The 27,689-nt window shown below is 32.8% G+C and overlaps 1 protein-coding gene across 2 annotated transcripts in view; it reads left to right on the top strand.

The window, feature by feature from the left end:
* LOC124364612 (myosin-VIIa) overlaps window positions 1–22,811 on the top strand; it is a 175,398-nt gene extending 152,587 nt beyond the window's left edge. For both annotated transcript variants that reach the window (XM_046820217.1, XM_046820216.1), the window contains exons 32-39: window positions 551–688; window positions 1,188–1,370; window positions 2,857–3,058; window positions 3,290–3,418; window positions 4,732–4,828; window positions 4,967–5,064; window positions 6,114–6,283; window positions 21,325–22,811. In XM_046820217.1, coding sequence (XP_046676173.1) covers window positions 551–688; window positions 1,188–1,370; window positions 2,857–3,058; window positions 3,290–3,418; window positions 4,732–4,828; window positions 4,967–5,064; window positions 6,114–6,283; window positions 21,325–21,525 — 1,218 coding nt within the window. In that variant the 3' untranslated portion in view covers window positions 21,526–22,811. The remainder of the gene's footprint in view (window positions 1–550; window positions 689–1,187; window positions 1,371–2,856; window positions 3,059–3,289; window positions 3,419–4,731; window positions 4,829–4,966; window positions 5,065–6,113; window positions 6,284–21,324) is intronic.
* Window positions 22,812–27,689: the final 4,878 nt, after the last annotated feature.

Raw genomic sequence — 27,689 nt, 5'->3', positions numbered from 1 at the left:
AACTCTGTAAATAGACTCTAAACTATTTATAATGAATACCAGTGAATAAAAGATTACTATATGCTTCTGGCCCTCAGCATGGAAACATCTTGTTACTGTTAGGTCATACTTGTATTTTAAAATACTCAAGCATTCCCATCTGCATGTGTATTTGCAGGCAAAGTCAAAGTCTAGAAAAGAAAAAGTTGTACACGAGAAATCATAAAAATATACTTGAAAACCAGCAAATCATAAGAAACAATTTCATTCTGAAAATAATTATACACAATAATATTTGTTACTTTTTTATACTCAATTAATTGTAACTAAAAAAAAAATGTAACAATAATTTCCATGTTAATTGTGTAAACTCTCAAAAAATGGCCTACCAAAATGAATTGAAGTTATAAAGATAGTTAAAAAGACGTTTCATATGGTTTATTGGTTATCCTCTTAGCTTTTAAGTCAAGAGGTCCCAAATTCTAATCCCATGAGATCTCCCAGCTAATTTTGTAAGCCTAATACTTCTGATTTAGAGAGTAAAGAACTGTACCAAATGTATGATCAACAGGAGATTCTGCGCGACGAGATATACTGCCAGCTGATGCGCCAGCTCACTGACAACCGCAACCGGATGAGTGAGGAGCGAGGGTGGGAACTCATGTGGTTGTCGACCGGCCTGTTTGCTTGCAGTCAGAGTCTTCTAAAGGTGACAAATCTTTGTTTTGGTTCTTGCTAAATTATTAGCTAAACATTTAGCGAAGACTCTTCCACCAGTTTCTGATGAACAAAATCCAATTTCTGTCTGTCTGTGTGCACGATAAGGTCTCGAACAAGTTGATCGAGATGGTTAAAATTTGTGTCTACCTTTTATATCTGTACATCTTTATTGAAAATGGTATACATCAGACCACTGGAGTCTTAATTTTTGTCTATCTAAAGTGACTCTGGTTACATTGCTCTTATGGGTCTAATCATGTGGTCAATGGGAAAAACACAGAATAAATTTTATACAATGTAAAAGAATAGATGAAAATTTGTTTTGCATAAATTGTTTGTCAAATTTGGTGTATAAACCACTCAACGCTTTAAAAAGGAATAATAAATATAAAAATGGTTTGAAATTAGACATAAGGTTTGTTTTATTTTAATTTAAAAAGCAGATGCATGTGTACAATCCATTATCATTTTAATAATTGTCTTTGCAGGAACTGACACTCTTCCTCAGGACCAGGAGACACCCAATTTCACAGGACTCTCTGCAGCGGCTACAGAAGACCCTGAGGAATGGCCAACGCAAGTACCCACCCCACCAAGTCGAAGTGGAGGCCATTCAGCACAAGACCACTCAGATCTTCCACAAGGTGTACTTCCCCGACGATACTGATGAGGTTTGTATGAGCTACTTTTATCTGTATGTGGAAGTCAAATAAAATTGTTATCTATAATTTCATATTTTAAGCATCATTTTCATTAATAATTAATGAGAACTTTTAAGATAATTCGAGGTTATAATTTACTGGAGTATGAGTTGTTGTCTCCTCTACCCTTTATATATTTTACAATGTTTTATGTTAGTTGTTATGTAAAATGTATTATTTTTTGTTTGTTTTATAGCTTTTTAGATTGGATATTGATTAGCGTATGTTAAAGTGCATTATGTATATAACATACTTGGTAATTACAGTAGAACCCCTCATATCCGGCCTCGGTTTTACCGCACCTCGGTTTATCCGGCCACTTCCCGGAAGCCAATATCGAAATTTATTTACCACGGCTTGCAGACGCGCAGTTGCACGCACTAGTCTCCCACGACTCTTGCGTTATTTTGGTGTATCTATTTGTTTACATTTTCCTGTGTTGTCCTCAGTTGAGCTAATAGGTTTAACCTGTAAACAGTTAGTTGATTATTTCCAGTGCGGTTAGTACAGTTACAGTACAATTGTTTTGTTTCGTCAAGTGCTGTGTACTGTAGGTTGGTTTATCCGGCCGAATCGTTATCCGGCCAGGGGCTCGGTCCCGTGGTGGCCGGATATGAGGGGTTCTACTGTACATAGTATTACTACAAGAAAAGAAATTTACAAAAAATAATCTCATTACTTTAAATCTATACAAAAAATATTTGTACCTATCGGTAATATTTTCAATCGACTGTCCCTCAACTCGGTAGGCCACACATAATGGCCCTCGCTGTTTTGTCATTCTGCTCGTCAGGCCACTATATGTGGCCCACTGTATTGCGCAGTTATGAAATTTAATCCTTATCCAGTTATGGCTGGAAAGTGCTGCAACCTCTCGGTCAGATAAGTAACTAAACTAGTATTTTTCTAATTGCAGTGAACATCTTTCAGAATATTATTTTTTTCCTACTGTCAGTATCACTGTACCTGCTATAGTATATCATATCAATTTATTAAAATTGATCAAATTTATTTTATTCTGCAAATAAAAATACATTTAAAACAGATCAACCTATAATTTAAATTACATATTACTTGGTTCATTTAAAAGTAAATAATAAATAATTGATTGTTAAAGTTTCAACCGTGAAGCTAATAAACGTAAATTATTTGAGAACTCCATTTAAATCTCAATCATTTTAAGAGCCCAAGGTCAAACACTGCCATTTAAAACCGAGTAAAAGTAACGTACATGGTTAAAAGTAACCACCTGAGAGTCCATCTGAGTTAAGCGAGAGATAAGTTTTGGCCTTCCGATCACAAAGGGTTAAACAAACAATAATAATAGTTGAATAAACAATGAATATAACAATAGTTGAAAACTCATATATCAATAGATATAATATAATGAGCTGGCTGGTTTATGTTATATCCACCACTAAACTTATCTCAATAACAAAATTTAATTTTCTTGCAGGCATTTGAAGTGGATTCCTCAACAAGAGCGAAAGATTTCTGTGCTAACATTGCTCAGCGACTTACTCTCCGATCTTGTGAAGGGTTCAGTCTCTTTGTTAAGATCGCCGACAAAGTCATTTCAGTGCCAGAAGGAGATTTCTTCTTCGACTTTGTGCGTCACCTCACTGACTGGATCAAGAAAGCCAGGCCTTCAAGGGATGGTAAGTTTTTATGCAGTAATCGTAAAATAAATATCAACGTTTCAGATACTGGAACAATTTTTTGATGTTTGGTTTCTTGTAACTAGTTTCCTGTCATCACGTTTACATCATGCTATATTGGTTGAACTCAAGGAATTTAATAGCAAATTTAATTTCAGTATTGGATTTAAATGGAAATAGTGCTGTTTTTACAATTTTATTTCCTCATGTAAAAATATTAACATTTTTTAGGAGCGACTCCCCAGTTTACCTACCAGGTGTTCTTCATGAAGAAGCTGTGGACAAACACCGTGCCAGGGAAGGACCGCAACTCTGACCTCATATTCCACTTTCACCAAGAGCTCCCCAAGCTTCTCAGAGGTCAGTTTAGTGAACACTAACTAACTATTTAGGATGGATGCAAGAAACAGTTAGTAGATTTATAAAAATAATTTCAAACATTTTAAAAATTCTAAATTGATTAATTTTGTAAAAAAATCTTTCTACATTTAAAATAAAAAAATAAATATTAAAAAATAAATTCCAGCCTATTTTTATACCGTTGCTTTTAGTCCATTTAATGATGAAGAAAACTATAATAAAATCATTGTTCTGTCTTTAAAATTAGCGGAAATGTGAGTGATTATGTGTAAAACAGTTGTAGAGTTAATACACACATGTTAATTTATTTTATTTCTGTTATAAAAGAAGTTTCCAATTATTTTATTTATTTTGAATTATAAAAAAATTTTTGACACAGTTAAAATGCTTTGTAGAATCAGAAAATTAAGTCAACACAAAGAAACATGTGTTTTAAACAATAAAAGGAATAGTGAGTAATAGGCATTTGTATAGATGTATGTGTTTAAATTTTATAGCTATTAACCCTTTTAGCCCCGGCCATGATGTCCCAAAAATCCCAAGCCATTTTTAGACAAAATGTAGGTGTTTTAAACACTCACAACTATGCTATTTTGAAAGTTATGAAGCTAATTCTTCTTTTTGTTTGACTTCTTGTTAAATGTAGTTTACAGAAATATGAAAAAACTAAACATTTAATATCTTGAAAATTATTTTTTTGATATATATAAAATAAAAGAAACTTTTAAAATTTCAAGTTTTTCGATAAAAGTCATATATCTCAAAAAATATTTGACACACAAATATCTATTAATTTTATGTTAAATTTAATTCTTATTCTAAGGAAACAAAAGTTAAAGGGCTACTTTCTCATAAAATAATTGAAACTGTTTATAGCATATATTAAAAAAACTAATTGATGTATTTTCGTTTACAGGAGACTTAGAACGATTCCTTTTACTAATTTTTAAATCAAATAAATAACAAGCTAAAATGTAATTACTGTATCAACATAATAAATAAGTTTTACCGTTTTAACCTAAAAACATGAAGCAAGGTGGAATATTCACAACGTAGTGAAATCTATGACAAATAATGAGCAGTCACCTGAGATGAATTGCAATTTCACAATCAATGACTGACAAAATCTAAGACAAAACTTTACAAACTAATGTGATACATCAACGTACACACATCTGTGGAATTTCAAAGCATTTGGTAAAATTAGGTGGCCAGTAAAATAATAAAAAGTGCACTTCCTTATTATACAGACGTTAAAAGGGTTAATAAAAGAGTATACACCTAGTGGTAGCAAATGATATTCTTTGTGACAGGTTACCACAAGTGCACCAAGGAGGAAGCAGCGAGGTTGGCAGCCCTTGTGTACAGGGTCAGGTTTGGTGAGAGCAAGCAGGAACTACAAGCCATTCCGTGAGTTTTATTTTTTCTGCTTAAAAACAGCTTTATCAGCACATTATAAATTAGTGTTTTGTTTTTCACCTCATGTTACATAATTTTCTTTAGATATCACTATTGAAAACAAACACAAACAGGAATGTTTCTTTACAGACAAATGTTGAGAGAGCTCGTACCCGCAGACCTGCTCAAAATTCAGAGCTCAGCAGACTGGAAAAGAGCGATAGTTGCAGCTTACAATCAGGACGCAGGTAAGCACTGTCATATATTGCATTTTCATTGGGTTCTGCTTTCAAGCAAATTTTATCAGGAAAACGTTTAAGAATAAACGTAATAAATGATCAAACCATGCTTTTATTTTGCAAACCAAAAATTCATATTAAAAATGTTCAAGTGCTGCCCCTAATTAGAACTATAACTCCTCTTCTTTGATAACATTTTGTTAAGGTAATATAAAAACAAGGATTTGTGTGTAAACCAAATTAAAAATTGTATATGATTCCTTTTAACCCTTAGCACACCACTATTAAATCCAGTAACTTTCCTATAATTCCAAGATGAGTAAACAAATTTTGTTTATCTAAGTTTAAATTTTTATTATAACTAAATTATAAAAAGTTAAAGTATAAAACAGGGCATTTTACTTAAAATTAGCGTATTTATTGATCAAAATAACAAGAACTTTACAAAACTGTTTATTTCAAATAAATTTTAATTTCATTGTAAAATGTAATTAAACTGAAAAGTTAAAACAAGATAAATATTTAAAACTAATCACAACACTACCACAAGATGAAAAATAATAACGAGATACGTAGTAGACGCAAGCACGCAACAACCGAGATAGCAGTAATATACGACACAGATATGTTTGGTTATGGCTCTGTACACGGAGCGTGCACCAGGCATTTTTAAGGCCTTTTGTGACCTAAAAAACTCTCCAGGAGACATAATCTATAATATCGGATATAACTGTATTTGGCATTTTGGTCAAAGTCTACCATTCTAATATATCCGTCTATGGTGTGGGAAGGGTTAAGTTTTAATATAACTAGGGAAAGATTTAGTCTTGGACTTTGAATACCACTTTAATTTTTTATCATCAAGTATGTTAGTGCTGTATTGCCTTTATTTGCGATGAAGTGTAGATATTTGCAAATACAATCCGGGTCACTGCATCATCACCTTGCTTCAATTATCATCACTGGATTCATCTTTGATCGGAGTAGTAACATTAATAATTAGTTTTTAACCTCAGCATCATAGTTCAGTAATGATAAAATTGTTTAAAATCCAACAGGAATGAGCCCAGAAGATGCGAAAATTACCTTCTTGAAAGTGATCTACCGCTGGCCAACGTTTGGGTCAGCTTTCTTCGAAGTGAAGCAGACAACCGAGCCAAACTACCCTGAGATGTTGCTGATCGCCATCAACAAACATGGTGTCAGTCTCATCCACCCCCAGACTAAGGTTAGATGGTATTTTTCTCATAGTCTGAGTTAGATTTAATACAAACTTATCTATCAAATACTCACGTATCAGTACTGATTTCAACAAATATTTTTATATTTTCACCCAAGACCCCAAAAATTCTCTTTCCAGTTCATATTTATATATTACATGAGTTAAAAAAATACTTTTTAAAATTATAATTCATAATTATACATTTTTTAAATCTGTCTAAGAACGTTTTAAAGAATTAAATATATTGTGGTCTTCATATTTTTGAAGCCATCATGTATGTTAAACATCAAACATCCATCAGCAGCAGTAATGTGGTGCATCACTATGACACCAGATATAAAAATGAATTTGTTATCCCTTGTCATCGTTTGGAATTATATAAAAAATACATTATATGTAAGAAAAATTCGTGATTATATAAAAAGTGAGCGTAAATTTTCTTGTTTTAAAAGAAAGTTAAAAGTGTTTTTGGTAGGGTTAACTTTATATTCTTTAGAATAATTTGAGTACTTTCCCTTAAGATCTTTATATTAATTTTTGTAATAGTAAGTGCATATTGTTTAATACTTAGATATATGTTAAATATTAAATTATAAACTTTACATTACAATTATATATTGTAATTTGACTACTTTTTTCTTTAAATTGACACTATTAAATGTATAAAATGTGGAAATGAATGAATAAAGATTATTTTGATTTGATTGAATAACTATTTCATATAGTTATTTTAATAATTTCTAGTTTTATATTGTATTTCAACTTTAATTACTAAGTACTGATGATCATGCATATATTTCGGTTTAATTAGTTCTTTCCCCACTTCATAAATATAATAAATAATAATTTTAAATGAATTATTAATGCCACTATTATGAGAACTATAAACTTCATTCTCTGTAAAAAGACTATTACTAATTTTCCTGAAAAATTACTTTATTCTCTCATTATAAATGAAGATAAACCATGTTTATATGCCAGTTAGGTATAAATTGAATTTATTTGATCAACCTTTAACCTCCACGCCCGAGATGTATCGTGCAACTGTAGTTTTTTGAACATCCGCCTGAGTATACTCATTTTCATATTATCAGCTGTTATATTACGTTGCTTCGTGTTCTATTATATTAGAAATGTCTAGAAGATAGCTGCCCAGTTGGTGGCGCAATCTTGTGGACATTACTCAAATACTTGGACGCCGCATACTTTGTATCATACATGAGTTCAGTAATAGTTTCGTTGTTATTTTACGAGGTGTTTTCCTATGTTTATTCGTAGATAGTTGTTTGATAGTGGTAATATGTTGTAATTATTTGACAAATTGACATTATTTGAGAAGTTTGTAAACATTATTAATTGTTTACTCTGTGTATTAAACTGTGTGTGTGTGTGTGTGTGTGTGTGTGTGCGTGCGTGTGAGTATGTATGTGTGTATGCACCTGAGTATGTATGTGTATGTGTACACGGGCTAACGAAAAATATCAAAATAATGTTTTATAAAACCAGTTTTATCTCATCTCTTACTATTAGTTATTTATTATTATAAGAATAACAAGTTACTGTAGAAAACAATAATTAATTTATAAATAATATTAATTAATAAATATTTTCATGCCATTGAGATTATAAGTTTCAGAATGTAAATTTTTTAATTCTTTTTAACTTTTTAAAACCATTTTTTAACAGCCATCTTTTACAGAAGGTTAACAGATAATGTTTTTTGCATGGTCAGTGCGATGTTAATTGTATATTAGGTCTAATTTCCGTCTATGTCCTTTTTTATATATGGAATAATAATTCTTATAGTCAGTCTTTTGAATATATGACACACACAATTATAAGCATGCACATGTCAGAATTTATACTGAAGTATATTGTAAATTTAATTAGTTATTCATATGTTAATAACAATTTATATTTTGTTTGTGCTAGTTACATTTCATTGTGGCATGTAATATAAGATACGTGATTTATTTTTTAGCATATCTATATTTGAAAAGTTTTAATTGCATAAATTTGTAAAGGTGCTTCTTGTTTATTTTAAACATAAGTTGCAGCATAGCATAGATGTACCTATACCGATGATGCTTCTTAAACGTTATTCCATGTATATATTTTATTTTATTTCATATGTATTAAATTAAACAAAAATATTTATTTTATTACTATATCATATGATATTTGGTATTTGGTTTCAACTACATATAAGTTTTTGTTATATTAAATATTGTTTTTTTACAGGTAGCTATACATTTGGTTTTAGTTTATTTTGATGATGTTGTAGTTTTAGTTTACCATGTGTAGTGATATCTGTATAGATATATAGAGCGCGGGGTGGGCTGAGCATGGTGTACAATGAGCAGGTTGCGCAATGGGCGAGTTTATGGATGAAATTGTCAATTCTAGAGCTGTGAATGCATGTGTTTATGATTATGTTGATAGTTTTGATTTTTTTTCTCAGAAAATGAAGACGTAAATAAAAATCGAGTGACAATCCTTAGCTTGAATATTCGTAGCTGTAAAAAGAATTTTGATGAGCTAATTATCATTTTGAACAACTATAAGTTTAAATTTGACATAATTATTTTAACAGAGACTTGGATGGATGAGTGCAGTGTAAATGTGAGTATGGATGGGTATGATAGATTCGTAAATAAGGAAAGTATGAATCAGAATGATGGCGTGATTGTTTTCGTTAATAAATGTTTTTTCCAGTATGTCATGCGGAAGTGAATCTGAGCGGTGCCACATGTTTGAAACTAGATATAACGTTTGGCAGGGAGCGGATGTCGTTGCTCGCTATTTTACCGGAGTCCGTCCGGTGACCTTGACTCTTTCATTAGTGATCTCGAGGTATATCTTGAAACCAGGGCACAGGGATCGGGTTCACTGGCTGATTGGTGATATAAATTGTTGTATTTTACCTGAAACCAACGATCCACTGTCACAACGATATCTTGATGTAATGTATGGAGCTGGTTTCATTAGTTGCATTAATGTGCCAACCAGAGTTACTGGATTTTCCAAAAGTTGTATTGATCATATATTTACGGATATTAAAACTACGGACGGTGTTAAGTCGGCGGTCATCAAAGCGGAAATTACGGATCACTATTTTACTGTCTTGCAAAGTCAACAGAGTTTAATTAAAAGTAAAAGAAAACAATCATCTTTAGTTAAAAAACACATATATTGACTTTGATATTGTTTGGCCGTCTTGTCTCTGAAAGAAATTGGACACCGATTTTAGAGATCGAGGATGTTAATCTGTCTGCATCTAAGTTTGTTGAATATTTGCAAGATATTCTATTACAATCCTCAATTAATAAGAACCCAATTTCTTCTAAGCACGTCAAGCTAAAGCCGTGGGTTACCGTTGGACTAATTAAATCAATTCGAGTTAGAGATAAAATGAGTAAGCAGCTCAAAGGCCAGCCTTTTATAATACAATGTTAAAAACTCGTTTCAAGCAATATAGAAATCTCTTAAATAAAACTATTAAATTGGCTAAAGAAATGTATTTTAGAAATAAAATTAATGAATCAAAAAATAATAATAAGCTCTTGTGGAAAAATATTGCTGAAATTATAGACATGAATAAAAAAAAAAGATTCCTTTCCTATTGAACAGTTTCTGGACGGCAAACTTAATATTGAGACAAATGATATAAATAATGTAGCTAACACATTAAATGAGTACTATGTTAGGGTGGGTGCCAACTTAGCCAGTGCTGTGCCTCCCGTGACTGAAGTCGTTATGAATGACGAGGATTACGGGGCGAATTCTTACTTTCCAGCTGGAGCCGATATCCGAGGATGTCCTTGCTCGTGTTGTACAAAAACCTTAGAGGCGGGTCTGCTCCGGGAGAAGATGGAATCCCGGCTACTCTTTATCAAAATGTTTTTTAATTTCTTAAAGCTTCCACTTCTACATATTATAAACAATAGTATGTCACAGGGAATTTTCCCAGCATCTTTTAAAATGGGTAAAGTAATCCCAATCTATAAGGGAGGGCCCAAAAAAATCGATGTGTCAGCTTCAGACCAATAACTTTAACTAGTGTTTTATCTAAATTATTGGAAAAATGTGTCAGAATTCAACTCGAAAAAATATTTAAACATCAATAATATTCTTGTACAAAATCAATTCGGTTTCAGAAAAAAAGATAAAAAATTTGAAATGACGATTTATATTTGCTAACTAAAAGTGTTCATGACACGATTAGCCGTAATAAAAAACCATTATTGATTTTTATAGATTTAGCTAAAGCTTTTGATACAGTTGATAGACACTATTACTACAAAAATTAAAATATATTGGAATACAAGGGAACTCTTGGAGATGGTTCAAAAGTTATTTGTCCGATCGGTATCAAGTTGTTTCCGTTTTGGGCCATACAAGCGTTCCTCAAAAAATTGAATATGGGGTTTTGCAAGGCAGTACTCTTGGACCCTTGCTTTTCTTAATTTTTATTAACAATCTAGGAAGATTGACTTTGTTTAAAGGACAGATATTTCTTTATGCGGACGACACCGCTTTGTTATTTGAGGGTGAAAGCTGGGAGGAAGTGAGGGATGTGGCTGAGCGCGGTCTACTCACTGTCAAGCGCTTGGTTTGATCAATGTCGGCTCACAGTTAATATAGCCAAAACTAAATGTATGCCAATCTCTATACGAGCTGACGGCGATCCTTTTGTTTTTAAAACTACGGTTGCATACTTGTGGTGGCCAGGATGATGCGTTTTGTGTGAATGTATTGATAGGGTGAGTGAGTATAAATACTTGGGTGTAGTTTTTTTGACAATCGTTTGAAGTGGTGTAATCACGTAGCTTACATGCGGAATAAACTTCGTAAATTTATCTTTATATTCTGTAATCTGCGTAATATATACTTACAATAGATCTTTTAAAAAACTGTATACTATGCTTATGTGCAATCAATTTCTTCAGTATGGTAATTTAGCATGGGGTGGCTGTTTTCCAAAATAACCTTGCTCCCTTAGAAGTCGTTCAAAAAACTATTATAAAAGTAGCTCTGAAGCGAAAGCGTACTTATCCAACCCAATTTTATTATTTGAAGAATTTAAAGTTTTTAACGTCTCGCAATTATATATCCGAACATTAATTTTTGTACATTTTTCAACATCGAGATTCAATTTTCATTCACAGTAACCACAGCCATTTTACACGCGTTCTTCACTTCATAACAGAATTTTTGTTCCTAGACTCGTTAAAGCCTTTAATTCAACATCATCTCACTATATTGCTCATATAATTTTCTCAAAATTACCATACTTTATAAAAAATCCAAGACCTTGCACTATTAGTACGTACAAAAAAATTAGTCAATAAATGGTTAGTAGATGCTGGGCGAGATGGATTTCGTCAGTATTTTTCCTCAATCTACACCTAGATATGCTTTTTTTATGTATTAAATTTCTGTTATATTTTTGTATTACAATCAATGTTAATCTGAGTGTTTGGTGAGTTTGTACAATCGTTTTGACTGCAGGCCAACGAGTACGTGTAGTGCGTGCATGTGTGCGTGTGCGTGATTGGTGTGTGTGTGTGTGTGTGTGTGTGTGTGTTTTAGTGTGTGTGCGTGGGTGTGCAGTGTGTGGTCCAAGTCTCTCTCTACTTATATCGGCTAATTTTTAATTAAGTCTTTCTGATTGCTCTTTTTTTATGTAAGTTACAAGTTTTTATAAATTTACATTTTTAAGTCTTCAAATTATATTTTCTAAAAAAGTATATTCCTTTCAAATTTTAGATTATTTATTAACTGAATTTGCTCATGTATTCCATGCTCTGGCCTTGCATGGTTTATTTTAGAGGTTAAATCTTCATTTCTCATTTGTTAATGAAAATGTTTTTATTAATGACAATTCATTTCCTTATTTTAATTTAAGTTTTTTGTGTGTTAATGGTAGTGCAGACTGAGGAACTCGTTTCCCCACACACAGGCTGATGCCCATGTGGGGATAATTTCCTATAAGTTTTTTGTTATGTATTATATTTAACTCTGTACATAAATTTTGGAAATAAATAAATCAATCAATCAATCAATCAAACTTTAAATTACATGTTTAATGTGTTATATCAAAAACTCCAAAAAATGAAGAAATAGCGCTGGGGGCAAGAACATAGCCAGGAAATAATTTTGGGAAATCAAGACGACTGATATTTTCCTGCTGTGGACAGACAGTAAATCAAATGGAGTCAAACGCTCATTCGCCATTTTGTTCCTCAAAAATTTCTTGACCCGTTTTAACGTTGAGAATGATTATTCAGCTGTACATGTCAGTAATACTAAATAATGTAAATAATAATAATCATTTGCTAAAAAATTAATTGAGAAAAATTAAAAATTTGGAGGGTCCGGACCCCTTGGACCCCCTCGCTGGCTACGTCCTTAGCTGGGGGGGGGGGTCTTAGTATGTAACTAAGCCTGGCGCTTAGGTGTCACCGCAAATCCAAGAATGCAGCAGTTAAATAGTTAATTAATTAACATAACGTGACACTATGTTTGGGAATGCTGACTACCTTCAGAACTATAAATATCATATGATGAAATATAGAAAGTAATATATTGTTATTGTTTTGGTTCATAATGGTCCTGATACAAAGCGGTGTTTGACAGCTGGTTAAGTTCAACTGTAAACAAATGTAAAACTATAATGCAGTTGGATTTTTTTCAAGAGTGCATGTGGACCATACAAGCTGTTGAGTAAGAGTAGGCCTCAGTGGTGTCAACTTTAACACTACAGTCTACAACACCCACATATACGGTCTACTTAAGTTGTGAGATTTAACAATTAGGTCCAAAGTCGAACGCATAGGGTTAATTGTAGGAAACAAGTAAATTGTGCTTTGAAACCGTCTTAGCAGTAATTTTATCCACATATATGATATATTCATTTATTTTGATTTACTGGAAGGAATTATTTACTAAATAATGAAGTTTCAACCCAACAAGTGTCAATTGGTGATATTTTCGACAATGAGATCGTTTTTACAGGGTCACCAGTGGTATTTTCAACCAACTAACCCTTGTACTGGTTATAAAGGTTGTATAAATATAAAAAAGAAACAGCCAATAGCATGTAAACATTACATTAATGGTAAAACAGTCTATACATATGTAGGTCTTTGATGTCCTAACAGCCTATCTCCAAACAATATTAGTATTAGTTATTACTTGAAGTTTTTCTTCATATTGAGTATCTTACAGACAATAGACAATATACAATATTCTTTATTAACAATATCATTAAGATATGTTACAGTGTTGTTAATAAAATTCTTTAAGTCAAGTCAGGTTCATCATTCCGTGAGAAGAACTCGTCCAGCGTGTAGAAAGCCTTGTCTTGTAGTCAACTCTGAAGGGTCTTTTTCATGGCTCTTGGATTGTAGTCCTTCAGATATTATTTCATATGTAGTGGTAGTTTGTTGAACAGTTTCAATCTGGCATATGATGGGTTTTTTTTTCAAATAAGACTGTTCTGTGGACTGGTAGTGAATAATCTTCTGCTTGCCTGGTGTAATGGTTGTGCAGGTGGCTTTGTTTCGGAGGGTCTTTTGTTATGGAGTACAGGATGGTTTCCAGTATGTAAATTGAAGCTACTGTAAGTAGTTTCCAGTCTTTGTAAATGTTTCTGAAGCTCTCTCTAGGTCCTAGTCCTGCCATTATTCTAACTGCTTTTTTCTGCAGCAGAAGAACCTGTGAAGATTACCTTCAGAAGAACTTCCCCAAACAGTTATTCCGTAGCGTAGGTGGCTTTCAAATAATGCATGGTATGCAATTCTAGTGGCCTCATGAGTACTGGTTACCTTTATTCTCTTTAATGCAAACAGTGCTGAGCTAAGCTTTAGGCAAAGACTATTTATGTGATCTTTCCAGTGCATATTATCATTGATTGTAATATTAAGTGTTTAATTTTTTCAACTGCTTGGAGGCCTGGCAGGTCAGATATGAATGCCTTTTTACTACCTAGTGACATTTGTTTTGTTTTTTTCTCATTTAAAACAAGATAATTTTTAACTATATATTACTGGGCCTTGTTGAAAGCTATATAAGTGTCAATTTCTAGTTTTTCAGTATTCCCATTGGCTGGAAGCAGCACAGTGTCATCTGCATACATTATTATGTTACAGTATTCTCGTAGATGTTGAGGAAAGTCATTTACAAATAAGATGAACAAAACTGGTTCGAGGACTGAGCCTTGTGGAACTCCTTTTCTTACTGGTAGAGGCTTGGACTGTCCTGATCTTGTGATTCTGCAGGTAGTTTTCTTCAGTTCAACTATTTGTGTTCGTCCCCTGAGGTAGCTTGCAAACCACTTGAGTGCTGTTTGTTGAATACCTAGATTTTAAAGTTTTGTTAGTATAAGGTCATGCCCAAGGCAATCGAATGCCTTACTAAGGTCAAGGTATAAACTGGTGATTGTGTTACCGATTTCTAAGTTGTCAATTATATATTCAACAAGGGCAACAACAGCAGTGGTGGTAGATTTTCCAGTTATGAAACCGTGCGGCTTGTCAGTCAATAGTTTGTTGTCTTTTAGATACTCCATTAGTCTGATAAGTACGATTTTTTCAATGAGTTTTGAAACTGATGGGAGAAGAGAGACTGGTCTGTAGTTGGTAATATTTTGGGGGTCATCTTGTTTCAGTTTTGGATATACTTTAGCTATTGACATATTTGTGATTTCTATCAGGGGATCTATTAGTTCGTTCCACAATATTGAAGGATCTTAGTTGATATCCCATTAGTTCCAGAGGAAGTTGAGCATCTTAAAGATCTCCAAACTCTACTCATCTCATCAGCAGTTGTTGGATGTAGTGTTGTTAGGTTTTCTCTTGGGGCTGATTGGACTAATGAAGTGGTAGATACTGGGTTACTGTTTATGTTATTTGCTTTAAGTGTTTCTTCTGCTATGTCTGAGAAGTGTTTTTATTGAAACAATTAGCTATTTTTTCAGTATCTGTAAGCAATCCTGTGTCATGGTGTACTGTATTTCTAATTTAGTGGTTTCAGGCTCAGTTTTCCTTTGTCTTTCAGGGGGGTAGTACACCTTTCAGCTTGCATTTACAAATTTATTTCTTGTGCAACTACTGATATACCTACACATATGAAATGTTGTGGGTAAGTTAAATATATACTTCAGTTTATTTTAAAATTATTTTTAATAAAATATTCTATTCTATTACTGAGTTATAATTTTTTTTGTTTTTTTTTTACGTAGCTTACTTATTAACATAATTGTAACGCTCAAATTAAAGTTTCACACATAAATTTGGTATCATTCTGTTTGTTAGACCTAGGGCTATGGCATGAACTAAGGATATTGGTCTAATGTTAAAATAAATAATAAAAAAAATATAAATTACAAAATAAACATAATTTATTTAAAAAAAAAAAACATTTATTTACCTTAATAAATTGAGTTATATTGATTCATTTCTGGTAATCCTAGTTCACGCTATAGCTAATGATGTTATAAACATCCCCTGATAATTTGGTAAGGATATCTTGAATAATTTTTGAGAAATCATGTAAATAGTAGGCAAAAAAGTAACTTTCGGAAAACCACCGTTAAAGTTAAACTATTAAAAAATGATGTTTTAAATTACATTAAAAAGACCCTGCTGCATATGTTACACCTTCTACTTCTTAAAATCTCCTTTGCTTGTCTAGTCTCAATCTCCTTCTGGCTTCCAAACTTTGATTTTCAACTTTCTTTAGCAATGCACGCACACGGATGTCATCAAAATTTCTCAACAATTCTTCACAGAAAGTCCCCGGAGTCATGGATAAATGAGTAAGAACCTCTAACCTACCTAAATGCCCTTCATTATAAATCAAAGATGCTTCATGTGCTGCAATATTTAAAACTGTTCTTCCAGCAAAACCTTTTTAGGGCAGATGTTCCAAAGCACATTGTTGTATGACTCGTTAGCGTTTTGGGTCTTTCCTTTTAAACAAAAAAAGAAGCAGGACCTGATGGAACAATCAATAATAGAACTGAGAAAAAAAATGAACAGCCCATCTACAACAGTTCTTGAACCTGACGTCAAGAAGAGGCAAGACAAAACAAGACTAGATTATAAGATAGCCCATACCCAAATGAAGCTACACAAATCCTTAAACTCTAGTGCCAAATCATCCCCAAAGCTAAATAAAAATCTTACACAAAAACAAGTTCAATCACCTCGGAATTTTTTCAGTGTTTCACTGCAAGTTCAAAAATTGAAAGATTCCAAAGCGACAGTAGACTCTGCTAACAAGCCGGCCATGGTAAGTGAAGAAGCTTGCCAAACTTCACTACTTCATCTGAATGATTCTCCTATGACTCAGAGTCATCCTCCGACAACTGACCAGATTTTACAGAAGAGTGGGGGATCCAGACAAACCTCGTCACAAAAACTGAACGATCTTCCAGTGACACAGGGTCTCTCTACTGAAACCGACCAGACCTTACAGAAGAGTGTGGGAGCCAGCCAAACCAAAAAACTGACCAACTCACAAGACTACTACATAAATCCATCTGACCAATTTTCTTCACCACTCACCCCTGCGCACAATAATCAATACATAATAACACAAGCACAGGTTGATTTCCTAAACAACTATTCGCCACCAAAACAATGGAGGGATGGCCAAATACATCAAAATAAGAATTTTTTAGACCTTTACCCAAGAAAAACGAGCAAATTCAAAACCAGGATATTTGTAAACTCGGCCCACCCAGCAAACAGTCTAATCTACACACAAAACAACAAGTTCAAATAAATTCAAGAAGTAAACTTCCAAATCAGCTTAACTTCTTCCACCAAAATATGGACAGGATGACAAACAAAATTGAAAGACTGGAACACCTTTTGCATAGCACTAACCCGGACTTTGTAATTCTTACAGAACATGGACTGAGAAGCAATGTAATAAACCATGCCAAGTTGGCTGATTACACACTTATCAGTGCATATGGAAGGAAAGAACATATCAAAGGAGGGGTTGTTATTTATAGGCATAACAATATAGCCATTGAAGAGTACAACTTAGAAATGGTATGTGAGGTAACAGCAGTAAAAATCCACATAAACAAGAAGAAGAGCTTGTTCCTGCTTGGAGTGTATCGACCACCTTGTGCTGACCTTGATACATCACTACAAGTTCTGGCAGATGCCCTCGACAGCCTTCCTACTCAGAGAAATGACACACTTATCATGGGGGATATTAACATTGACAGTTTAGACGAGGCCTCTAGAGAATCCGTTGCACTAAATGCGCTACTGGCTGGTTACAACATGTTACAACATAAACATCTTCTTAAAAGTTCAGGCTTTGTCAGATCTACGAATATTGGTTTAATGAAATCCATTACAGGGTATGGAATTGTATTTTTATGTTTATAAGTTGTTATTGAGTCATTAGATATAGCCTGCTGGTACTTACACCAAGATTCTGGGCCAGTCGGACAAAAATGGTGAAGTGGTTTCTCATCCGAACTGGCCTTGTGGTTCCATACTGCCCAAGCAGCCTTTCTCATTGATACCAAGTCATTGGGATTGGCTCTAATAGCATTACCAAAGTACACACCTAGTTGGTCAATCACAGAGTCTGTCAATCTATTTTCGATTACTTGACACTGAAAACGTAAATATTGACACTAATCTTCACTCAAGTAATGTAAACAAACAATACATTGAACCAAAGCCATAGGCCTGTAAAATAGAAATAAGAAAACAAATCACAGATTGTAAAGCAAAACACTACCTTCTATCAATGTATGCTGCATGAAAACGAAATCTAAAAACAAGAGGAGTGTATAAGATTTGGATTTTGTACAAAAAGCTTTCATGTATTGATTTCGTTTTTTTGTCATAATTCAGCTAAAAATCAAGATATCATCATAATTTTTTTACTGTATTGATCAGAACAAACTAGTAAACAATTATAATGAAAAAAATAAATAATGAAATTTTTGACATTTAACGGTGTACTACCCCCCTTCATTGTTTATGGTGTTCCATATAGCTTTGGATTTATTGTCTGCTTGGTATACATATCATGTGTTGGCTTCTTGTCTTGACTGCTTAAGTTTTTTTTGTTCGTATGTTTTCTTCAATGCTGATGCAGTCTGTTTGTCAATTTCACTCCCAGTTAGAAGGTATTTGTCTTGTGCTTTTAAAAATTCTTTAAGATTGCAGTTTCCCTGCTGTAGCTGATTAGTTTGTCCTTTTTTCATTTCTCTTGTGTTTTTATCTTAGGGCATGTCCAGTCAAGTGCAAATTGGAGTGAAGTATCAAAGTGAGGGTAGGCCTCATCCACCCCTGTTGAGTTGATGACAGGGTCCCAATTTTCCTTAGACAGTAGATGTTTTAAGCTCAGAATATTGTTATGGGTATGTATTTTCACAGTGTATGTATTTCCCCCTGTCTGTTTTGGCATATCCAGTGTGCAAAGTTGTCCTGTATAATCTGATAATCCTGTATTAACTACTTTAACTGTTATTCTATCTTGGTCTAGGTTTGTGCATACCATGTCTATTGAGGATACAGATGTTGATGTTATTTTGGTGGGTGGAAGGTCTAATCTGTGGATGTTATATTGCTTTAGTAATTTATTCATTTAGTGCTGTCCTTTCTCTTGAAGTCTCGTCTAGATTGTCAATGTTTATGTCTCCCATAATGAGTTTATCAGCACCTGGAGTAAATACTTTGTCAAAAGTTTCAGACAATACTTGAAGTAAAGAGTCAAGATTTGAACCTGGTGGTCGGTACACACCCCCATCAGGCATATGCACTTTTTATTTGCAACTCTTAATTTAATAGCTGTTACTTCTCATGTCATCTCAATGCTGTGTTCTTCTACTCCCAAGCTTACAGTTTTGCACATAGTTTGGTTGCAGTGGCGTAGCAAAGACTTATTAAAAAATAAAGCATGGAGCAGGAGAAAAAAAGGAGAGTTATCATTACTCTGGTCTACAAACATTAAATTGATTGATTTAATTTATTAAAGTGACCGTTGTTAAAAATATAATTGTCCTTTCGTTTAAATCATAAAGTATCAAACGATACTTTTGGGCTCGGCCTTTCGGATAGTGTAGTGTAATCACGGTATTTCTATAGGGCGCGGTCACGTGACGTCGCAAAGTAACCTGAACCGTAACACGGCAAACAGTTTAAATTAGCGATCACTTCTTCAAATTCGTCTTGGGGACGTAAAATGACGGCTTAGAATTAAGTTACAACGTTGATTTTAGTGTCATTAAACTGTAGACATGTTTATAATTATCGAAAAAAATATAAAAAATCACTTTCGGTCGGAAAATAACTTGAAAAACTCTACTGATTAGAACTTCAACTAATTTGGACTTCAGTGATTGAGGTAAACGTGGTGTTTTCGATTAAGTTAGGACGACGATTTTTGTTATCATTAAACTGCACACTGTACCTATATAATTATCGAGAAAAAAATCACTTCCTGTCGGTAAATACCGAAGAAAAGCTCTCTACAGATTGAAGTTTTGACGATTTTGGATTTCACTGGTTGAGGTAAAAGTGGTACTTATAATTTTGTTAGGTCATTGATTTTAGGTATTAACTCAACGCCGACTAATAAATATATAATTAATTATCGAGAAACAAAACAATAAAATCACTTCCGGTCGGTATATACCGAAGAAAAGCTCTACAGATTCAAGTTTTGACGATTTTGGATTTCACTGGTTGAGTGGTTGAGGTAAAAGTGGTACTTATAATTTTGTTAGGTCATTGATTTGAGGTATTAATTCAACGCCAACTAATAAATATATAATTATCGAGAAAACAAAAACAAAAATAATCACTTCCGATCGGAATATACTGAGGAAAATTAAATACCTGTCAGAGAAATCCAAAGTAGTCAGAACTTTCTTATCAGTAGACCGTTTCCTCGGTATTTTCCGAGAATATTTTCCTCAAAACTTGAATCTGTAGAGAGCTTTTCTTCGGTATTTACCGACCGGAAGAGATTTTTTTCTCGATAATTATATAGGTAGTCGAGTACAGTTTAATAATAACAAAAAATCGTCATCCTAACTCAATCAAAAATACCACGTTTACCTCAATAACTGAAGTCCGAAGTAGTTGAAGTTCTAATCATTAGATTATTTCAGGTGTATTTTATTTCCGACCGAAAGTGATTTTTTTAATTTTTTTCCGATAATTATATACTTGTCTACAGTGTAATGATACAAAAAATCGTCATTATAACTCATTCATAAATACCTCAATCAGTGAAATCCAAAGTAGCCGAACTTCTAATCAGTAGAGTTTTTTCCGGTGCATTTTTCGACCGTTAGTTTGATCTGTACCCGAGCAACGCTCGAAAATTGCCCTCCTTTTCTAAAGGGTTTTCGACCGTCAGTGGCTCATTGTCCCCGAAGGGGTATTTAATTTTCTCCACAGAATATAGTTGTGTCAATTATACGCTTGAGTGAAGAGCTCTGTTTTGTTCTTTTTCTTTCTTATCCAGTGAATCCAACATCACTTTGGCCAGAATCGAACTTCGTAAAGTTTCTGTAGCTATACAAGAAAATTTGTGGTACTAGAGTTGCTGTGAGAGTTGAATTTGCCTATTACATCTTTCCACTTTCTATAAGGCGTAGTTACTAAAGCCTTATATATTAGACTTGGTATTTTTGGTATTTACCTTTTACCAGTGAACTCATTGGCAAATAACACACAAAACGTCCCCCGGATCCCCCGGTTTCGGACCCAACCCCGAACGGAATTTCTGGCTACGCTACTGTTTGGTTGTGCCTATATATGGCAACTCCTCCTTTAGTATGATCTTCTCTGCCATATTAGCTGATTAGGGTGTAGTTGGCCAGTCTAGTGTGCTCTATTATACCTTTTTTAAGTCCATGTTCTGTGAGTATTACTAGATCTGGATTTATAGTGTACAAACCCTGTACAAACTCAAGTAGACACTTAGGCAGTTAATATAAAAACTAAACAGTATCATCAACAATCTTAATAAAATGTTAAATTTCATTGTTTTAGGATATTCTAGTATCACATCCATTCACCCGCATCTCGAACTGGTCATCAGGTAACACATACTTCCACATGACCATCGGTAACCTTGTACGGGGCTCTAAGCTGCTCTGCGAGACATCTCTCGGATATAAGATGGATGACCTGCTCACCTCGTACATCTCTCTCATGCTGACCAACATGAACAAGCAGAGACCTGCCAAGTAAAATTTGGCAATATAAACTAAGGTCCGTTTTGGCAGCTATTAAAAAGGAACATTCCTTATATTTTGTAACTTTACAAAAAGGTCTGATCTTCCGAAGTTTTACAAGTACGATTCTGTAATGAAAAAGACATATTTTGTGAGAGCTTAGTTAGAATGTTTGTTATTTTTTCAAGAAAATCAAAAGCGTAGAAAATAAAAATAAGTATTACAGTATATTGAATACGTCAGTGTCAGAAGGTACTAAACAGTTTGAAAACAAATGATAATTTAAAATAATTTAAACCTTGTTTATAATCATTGTTCACATCATACTTTGCACTTTTATTTACAAAAAAAAAAGATGTAGTAGTGAATAGGAAAATGTATATACCATTGGATACATTGCAATATTCTACAATATAGAACTGTGTTTTTTTAGTTATTTTTAGCAACGTCCACTATTCACTTAAGTTTTAATTTAATAGTTTTCAACTTGTTTTTTTGTTTTTTCACGTAAGATGAGTAAATGTTATATTATTAAACCTCTTCAGTTGGCCAAGAAAAAATCTTTAATGAGATCACTAAAATTTATATTTAATATAAACATGAGACTGTGTTAAGGAAATTCTCATTAAAATTGGGGTGTAGATGTGGCCGGCCATCTTGATTTAGACCTGTAAAAACAATGTTAAACCTCACGCACATTCACAACCTTATTTTTAGTCATAGACTTGTGGGAGATATCTCATTTTAAAGATATAACTAATAGCATTTGTTTATCTTTTTTAGTATTTTCAATATTTTATTGGTTATTTAGAAAATATCTTAACCTTTTTTCAACTTCATCGTTTAAATATTCAAAAGTTTACACTTCACATAAAAAAACTCTAAAGCATTTGGATACATATCTAAAAGCTCTTATCTCCTATAACGTCACAATTGACAATGAAGATGTAAAAGTGTATGAGGTTTAACATTGTTCTTATAATGAAAAACTCAAGATCGTTTCACTACAGCCGTCTCTTAAAGTTATGTATTATATAATCTTTAGAAATCCTCACAGCATTTTCTCATATTATTAATCTGTTAAATAATTTGGTTTCATAAATTTCATCACTGCTGTAAAATGAATTTATTACAATTTATTCATCTTTGGAATTACTTTCATAATTAGGCTATTTTATGAAATGGATAAATTAGAGTAAGAATCTTGAAATACATGGAAACTTTTTTAGTATGAATAATGTTTTCCTTGTGGAAGTTTGAAGACTGAAAATATTACATTGATGTATTCTTCTAAAACAAATTATATATATATATATATATATATATATATATATATATATATTTATATATATATATATATATATATTGTACTATTACTCTTCTGCGTCCCTCCAGAAGGTTGTTTATATAAAGTAATAAATTGTTTCTTTCTAATTTAAAATGTGTTCGGGCACTATCTGATAGTTATTAGTGATGTGTTAGATTCTTATTTATATACTGTTGCATTAAGTTGTATTATCATCACAGTTTGTTTTTTTTCTTTCCTTCAATCAGTTTTAGTGCCAGTACATACTCGAATCATTTATTGTTTGTCAATTAATTTAGTGAACGGTGATCTATTTATTATATACTTTTATATCAATATTGATTGCGAACATTATAAAACATTTAGAGGTTTATATTGTTGTGGAATACTACAATATATTAGATGTATGATATTACATTATTGTCTTTAATTTCCATCAAAATGTTTAAAATGTTTGAATCACTAAAAGTTGTCAAATTCACAAGTATGATCGTAACTAGAGAGTTATTTCAATAAACAATATACTAGTACCAATAACAGTATGAGATTTGTATCGATAATAAGACTTACACAATCATTTACTGCACACATTTAAAATTCTGAATACTTCAATTTAACATTTGAAGTTTCACACTATTAACTTATTTATTTTTAAGTGTTTTTGAAGAACATTTGAATGTACAACTTTGAGTGCAATAATAAATCCGTCCACATCACTCTAGCTGCTTGTATATTAAGCTGAACTTGTATAATAAGTCAGTGTAAATGTTAATGTAGCATTATGGTTAATGTAATCTATCTGTTTCATATTAAATTATTATTAACAATGTTTTGCACTGTTCTGTCCTTTATCTCCCTGCAGAAATTAATTGTACATCAGAAGACCTCAACATGAATTTAGAAAATCGATGGTTGAATATAAAGTTTTATTTTTTCAAATAATGGAATTTTGTTCAGAAATTCAATCATACTATGAAGCACTCAGTTTCATTGAAGCAGGCCGGTTAAATTCTTATTTAACAAGTGGGTTACATTTTTTGACAATGCTATTGTGCACTGGATACTTTATATGAGATGCTTAAAAAGTTTGTGAGACAAATTTTGACACTTTGCTTATTCTCACAATGGCTAGATATCATAGAAAAAACCAGAGTGTCCATATTGGCTAAAGCTTAATTTTCTTGATCTTGAGAGACATGGTTAAACTAAGATCAGTTGTAACAGCTTTTAGAGATGTCCAAACAAATTATATCAGTGGTGTAATAAGGATTTGGCATCAGGGGGAGGGGGCAATCCATCTGATTGAAGAGCAAACCACCCCAGGGGATATGGAATAAATCTAAATTTAAATAAATTAGATATACCCCATTTGAAGTAAAACATTTAACTGCTGTACTTCAAACAAGTTAGATTGATCTTTTTACAAATATTTTGTAATTTTAGGGCTCTTGGGGATTTTGTCTTCCTCATCCCCCCCCCCCCAATAGTTACACTATTTTATATGCATAACAGCCAATTCTAAACAAACTGAATTATAATTGTAACTTCTCAAACATCACTTGAGGCAAATTTTGACACGTCTCACTAAATTGATCAATATTTCATTAGAAACTGGTATTTTTTATCTCTCTTAGAAACATCTACAGTAATTCAAATTTGTAATTCTGGCAAACATAATCTGGCTTTGCCTTATTTCACTACTTCTTATTATCAGTATAGTTTTTAAAGAAAATTGTTGTAAATGACCTGTAAATTTTAAATACCTTCCGTCCGATTGGATCAATACAAAATAAATCCACAACTATTGCATTTAATAGCCCATTAAATATTGTTCTTAACCCGTGAGAGGTCCCCTTGTTAGAAGGCACCTAACAAACATAGTTGGTCTGATGAAACTGTTTTTATTAAATGATAAATCTTTCCGATACTTCACAAGTATCAAGTACTGTATGACACATTCTTTTCCGCCAAATATGGTATGATTCATCCATATCCGTGTCTGTGGGGTTAGGGGAAATCCCAACCAGCGCTTTGTAAGTTGCCATCTCTACACGGGACCAACCACGTTAGTGCATCTACACATGTGACTGATCCCGTTAGTGTTTTGTGTTACTGCAAGCGTGTTAGTGTCAATACAATGTTTAGTTTGATATTGTTATTTTAGTGTATGTATGTGCTTTTAACAAACATCATTGCCTATTCATTTTATTTAGTTTATTATTATTTAAATGGTAAATAATTTGGATAGCATTACTCTTCGTTGAATTGAAGAGGGTGAAGAAGATTATTCCCCTATTTATGGTAGTGACAATGAATCTGATGCTCTGTCAGAGCATTCTACACACAATACGAACACTAAACAGTCTGATGAAAGTGACGGAGATTCAAAATCTTTTGCTCCAATCTTACAACCCAACTGCCCTGTCAGGAAAAACAGATTTACACTGTTCAAGTGTTCAGCTTGTTCATGGTCTACATGCAAAGAAAATATTGTGAAAACCATGCACTGGTGCTATAATTGTGCAACGGAGGAAAAATAATAACTATTCATTCTGCATTTGTCTCTGTATGTTCAAATATTTAATTTATAATCTTTAATAAACAATGTTTGCTTGGTAAAGAAATTAACTTAATTTATTTTCTATTGTACTTTAATAAACTAAAATAAGTTATTTAAATGGTAAATATATTTATAAATTTAAAAAAATGCATTACTTTAAAAAATTTTATAAAATAATGTTACTATTCATTTACAGTAAAATAAGTATAAACTTATCCAAAAAAACAGATACACTACATGTAATAAGTGTAAAATAGCATTTAGAAGTATGAAACAAAGGTAACATACGAAAACACAATGTTATTGGCAACATGAGTGTGTCTCTTTACTTCAAAGGAACAAAAATTCAAATTTAAAAATAAAATAAACTATTCAGTTATTTTGCATGGATGGGAGCTTGGATTTCTGACTTCACCCTGACTCCTTAATGTGAAGCTGATTAAGGTGATAATTACTGACATTTTAAATGCAATATGGATCAACACACAATCAGCACTATGAGGAAAGAGGGACATCTACAGGATTGAAAGCAAACTTATGACTCGAGATAGAAACTTAACCTATGCAAGATATTACTGTAACACCTCCTTCTTTTTAATGATTCCTCCTTAATTGTTATATTTTATACGGTATATATTTATTTACTTTTGTAATAAAACATCTGCTCCGTAATAACCACACCAACAAACTTCCCTACACCTGTATATGATTTTAGTAGGAGGATTTAATTGAGAACCATGAGGATGAGGTAAATTTGTGACTTTTTAAATATAATCTCATATTAATGATACAGGTTTTTTTGGAAACTATGGACAAAAACTTAGTGTATGAAGCTATGCCCAATTTGAAATCATGTACTAAAACTGTGAACTATAGATGAGCTGCTTTGAAAGTGACCTATTTAGTGAACAGTGCGGGGGAGGGTGGGAGTAAGAGAGAGAGAGAGAGAGATGTGGAGAGTGATAAGAAGCGCGAACTTACTTCCCCCTCCACATTTCTTACCAACCACTCACTCCTCAGTCGCCACTTTACCACTCATAGGGTATGTGTTACAAACTGAAACTTAATTATGGGTTGAAATACATAACTGTTCATAAATTAATATAAGTTGTACCTATGCTGTAGATGGAGCTTATATTGGTCACTGTTAAATTACATGAAAAACATAAAACCAATACGGTATTTAAAACTTTTATTTGTTTTGTGAGGCCTTTCAATAGCGAGGCTATCATCTTCAGACACATCACAATTTTTTTAAGTTGTACCTAAATGATAATTTTATGTATTTATAAATAAACAATGAAGTTAAAAAATATTCAAAAGTTAGCAGTGACAGTGTGTAATAGTCAGGCTAATCTGAGTCTTCACTTATAAAGGAGTCGTCAGATTCTGATACATTCACTAAAATAATGAAGTTATCCATTTCTTCATGTATTGTATGGTCCCTCTCCCAGTATTCCTGTTCTATTTTCTTCACATGTGCACAGCATTTTTCTCATTCATCATTTGTGTACTCAGTAAATAATATTTTACTGTACTCTAGTGTCTGTGCAAGGCTCGTCAATGATATATTTCAGGCAACCTAAAAAAAACAAATGTGTTATAGGCCTATACTTGTTGTAATTTTAATTATGATTTGTTTATTTATTTCTGTTCAAGCTTTTTAAACCATTGAAGGTTTACGTTTAAAATATTAAAGTAAAGTAACATTTTCAAAATATAACTTTGTTATTTTATTATACTGTATACGAATACAAACACACACACACACACACACACACATATTTGTCTGCTCCCCCAATACCAAGCTCTATTGGATTCAAATCAGGATAGTATGGTGGCAGGTATAATACTTTGTGACCTCCTTTCTATTATGGTGTCGATTTTATAGATTGGAGGTACTGCAGAGTTTTTCACAAAAACCAGTAGTTTGGCTGTGGCCATTGACTCCTCAAATGAAATGTTATTCCTTTATAACCAATTTTTAAGACAAGGTTTGGATCAGGTAGTTCCCAGGTGCACGTGCACGAAAAAGTACAGCACTTTAGAAGAGAGAAGATGGCTGTGCGTGTGCTTCGTGGCTTGGCACATGTGTTAGGGAGATAGGTTTTTGCAGAAGCCTCGGACTTTGAGGGCACAAAATTAAAGTAAGGGAGGCGCAAAAGTCCTTTTAGGACTAAGCGCAGGGACAAACTGTTCTTTTCCCTCAGGAAGGAAAAAAAAACCAATTTTGAATGTCTTTCTTTAAAGTTTTGCTGCTTAGTTTCCTGTCCTCTTCAACATAATGGTACTTTGCATTGTCCATTGCTACAAT

The sequence above is a fragment of the Homalodisca vitripennis genome, chromosome 6 (assembly GCF_021130785.1).
Source record: "Homalodisca vitripennis isolate AUS2020 chromosome 6, UT_GWSS_2.1, whole genome shotgun sequence".
In the NCBI taxonomy this organism is placed as follows: Eukaryota; Metazoa; Arthropoda; class Insecta; order Hemiptera; family Cicadellidae; genus Homalodisca; species Homalodisca vitripennis.
The sequence above is the reverse complement of the archived record's forward strand: the minus strand, read 5'-3'. Positions and strand labels throughout refer to the sequence as shown.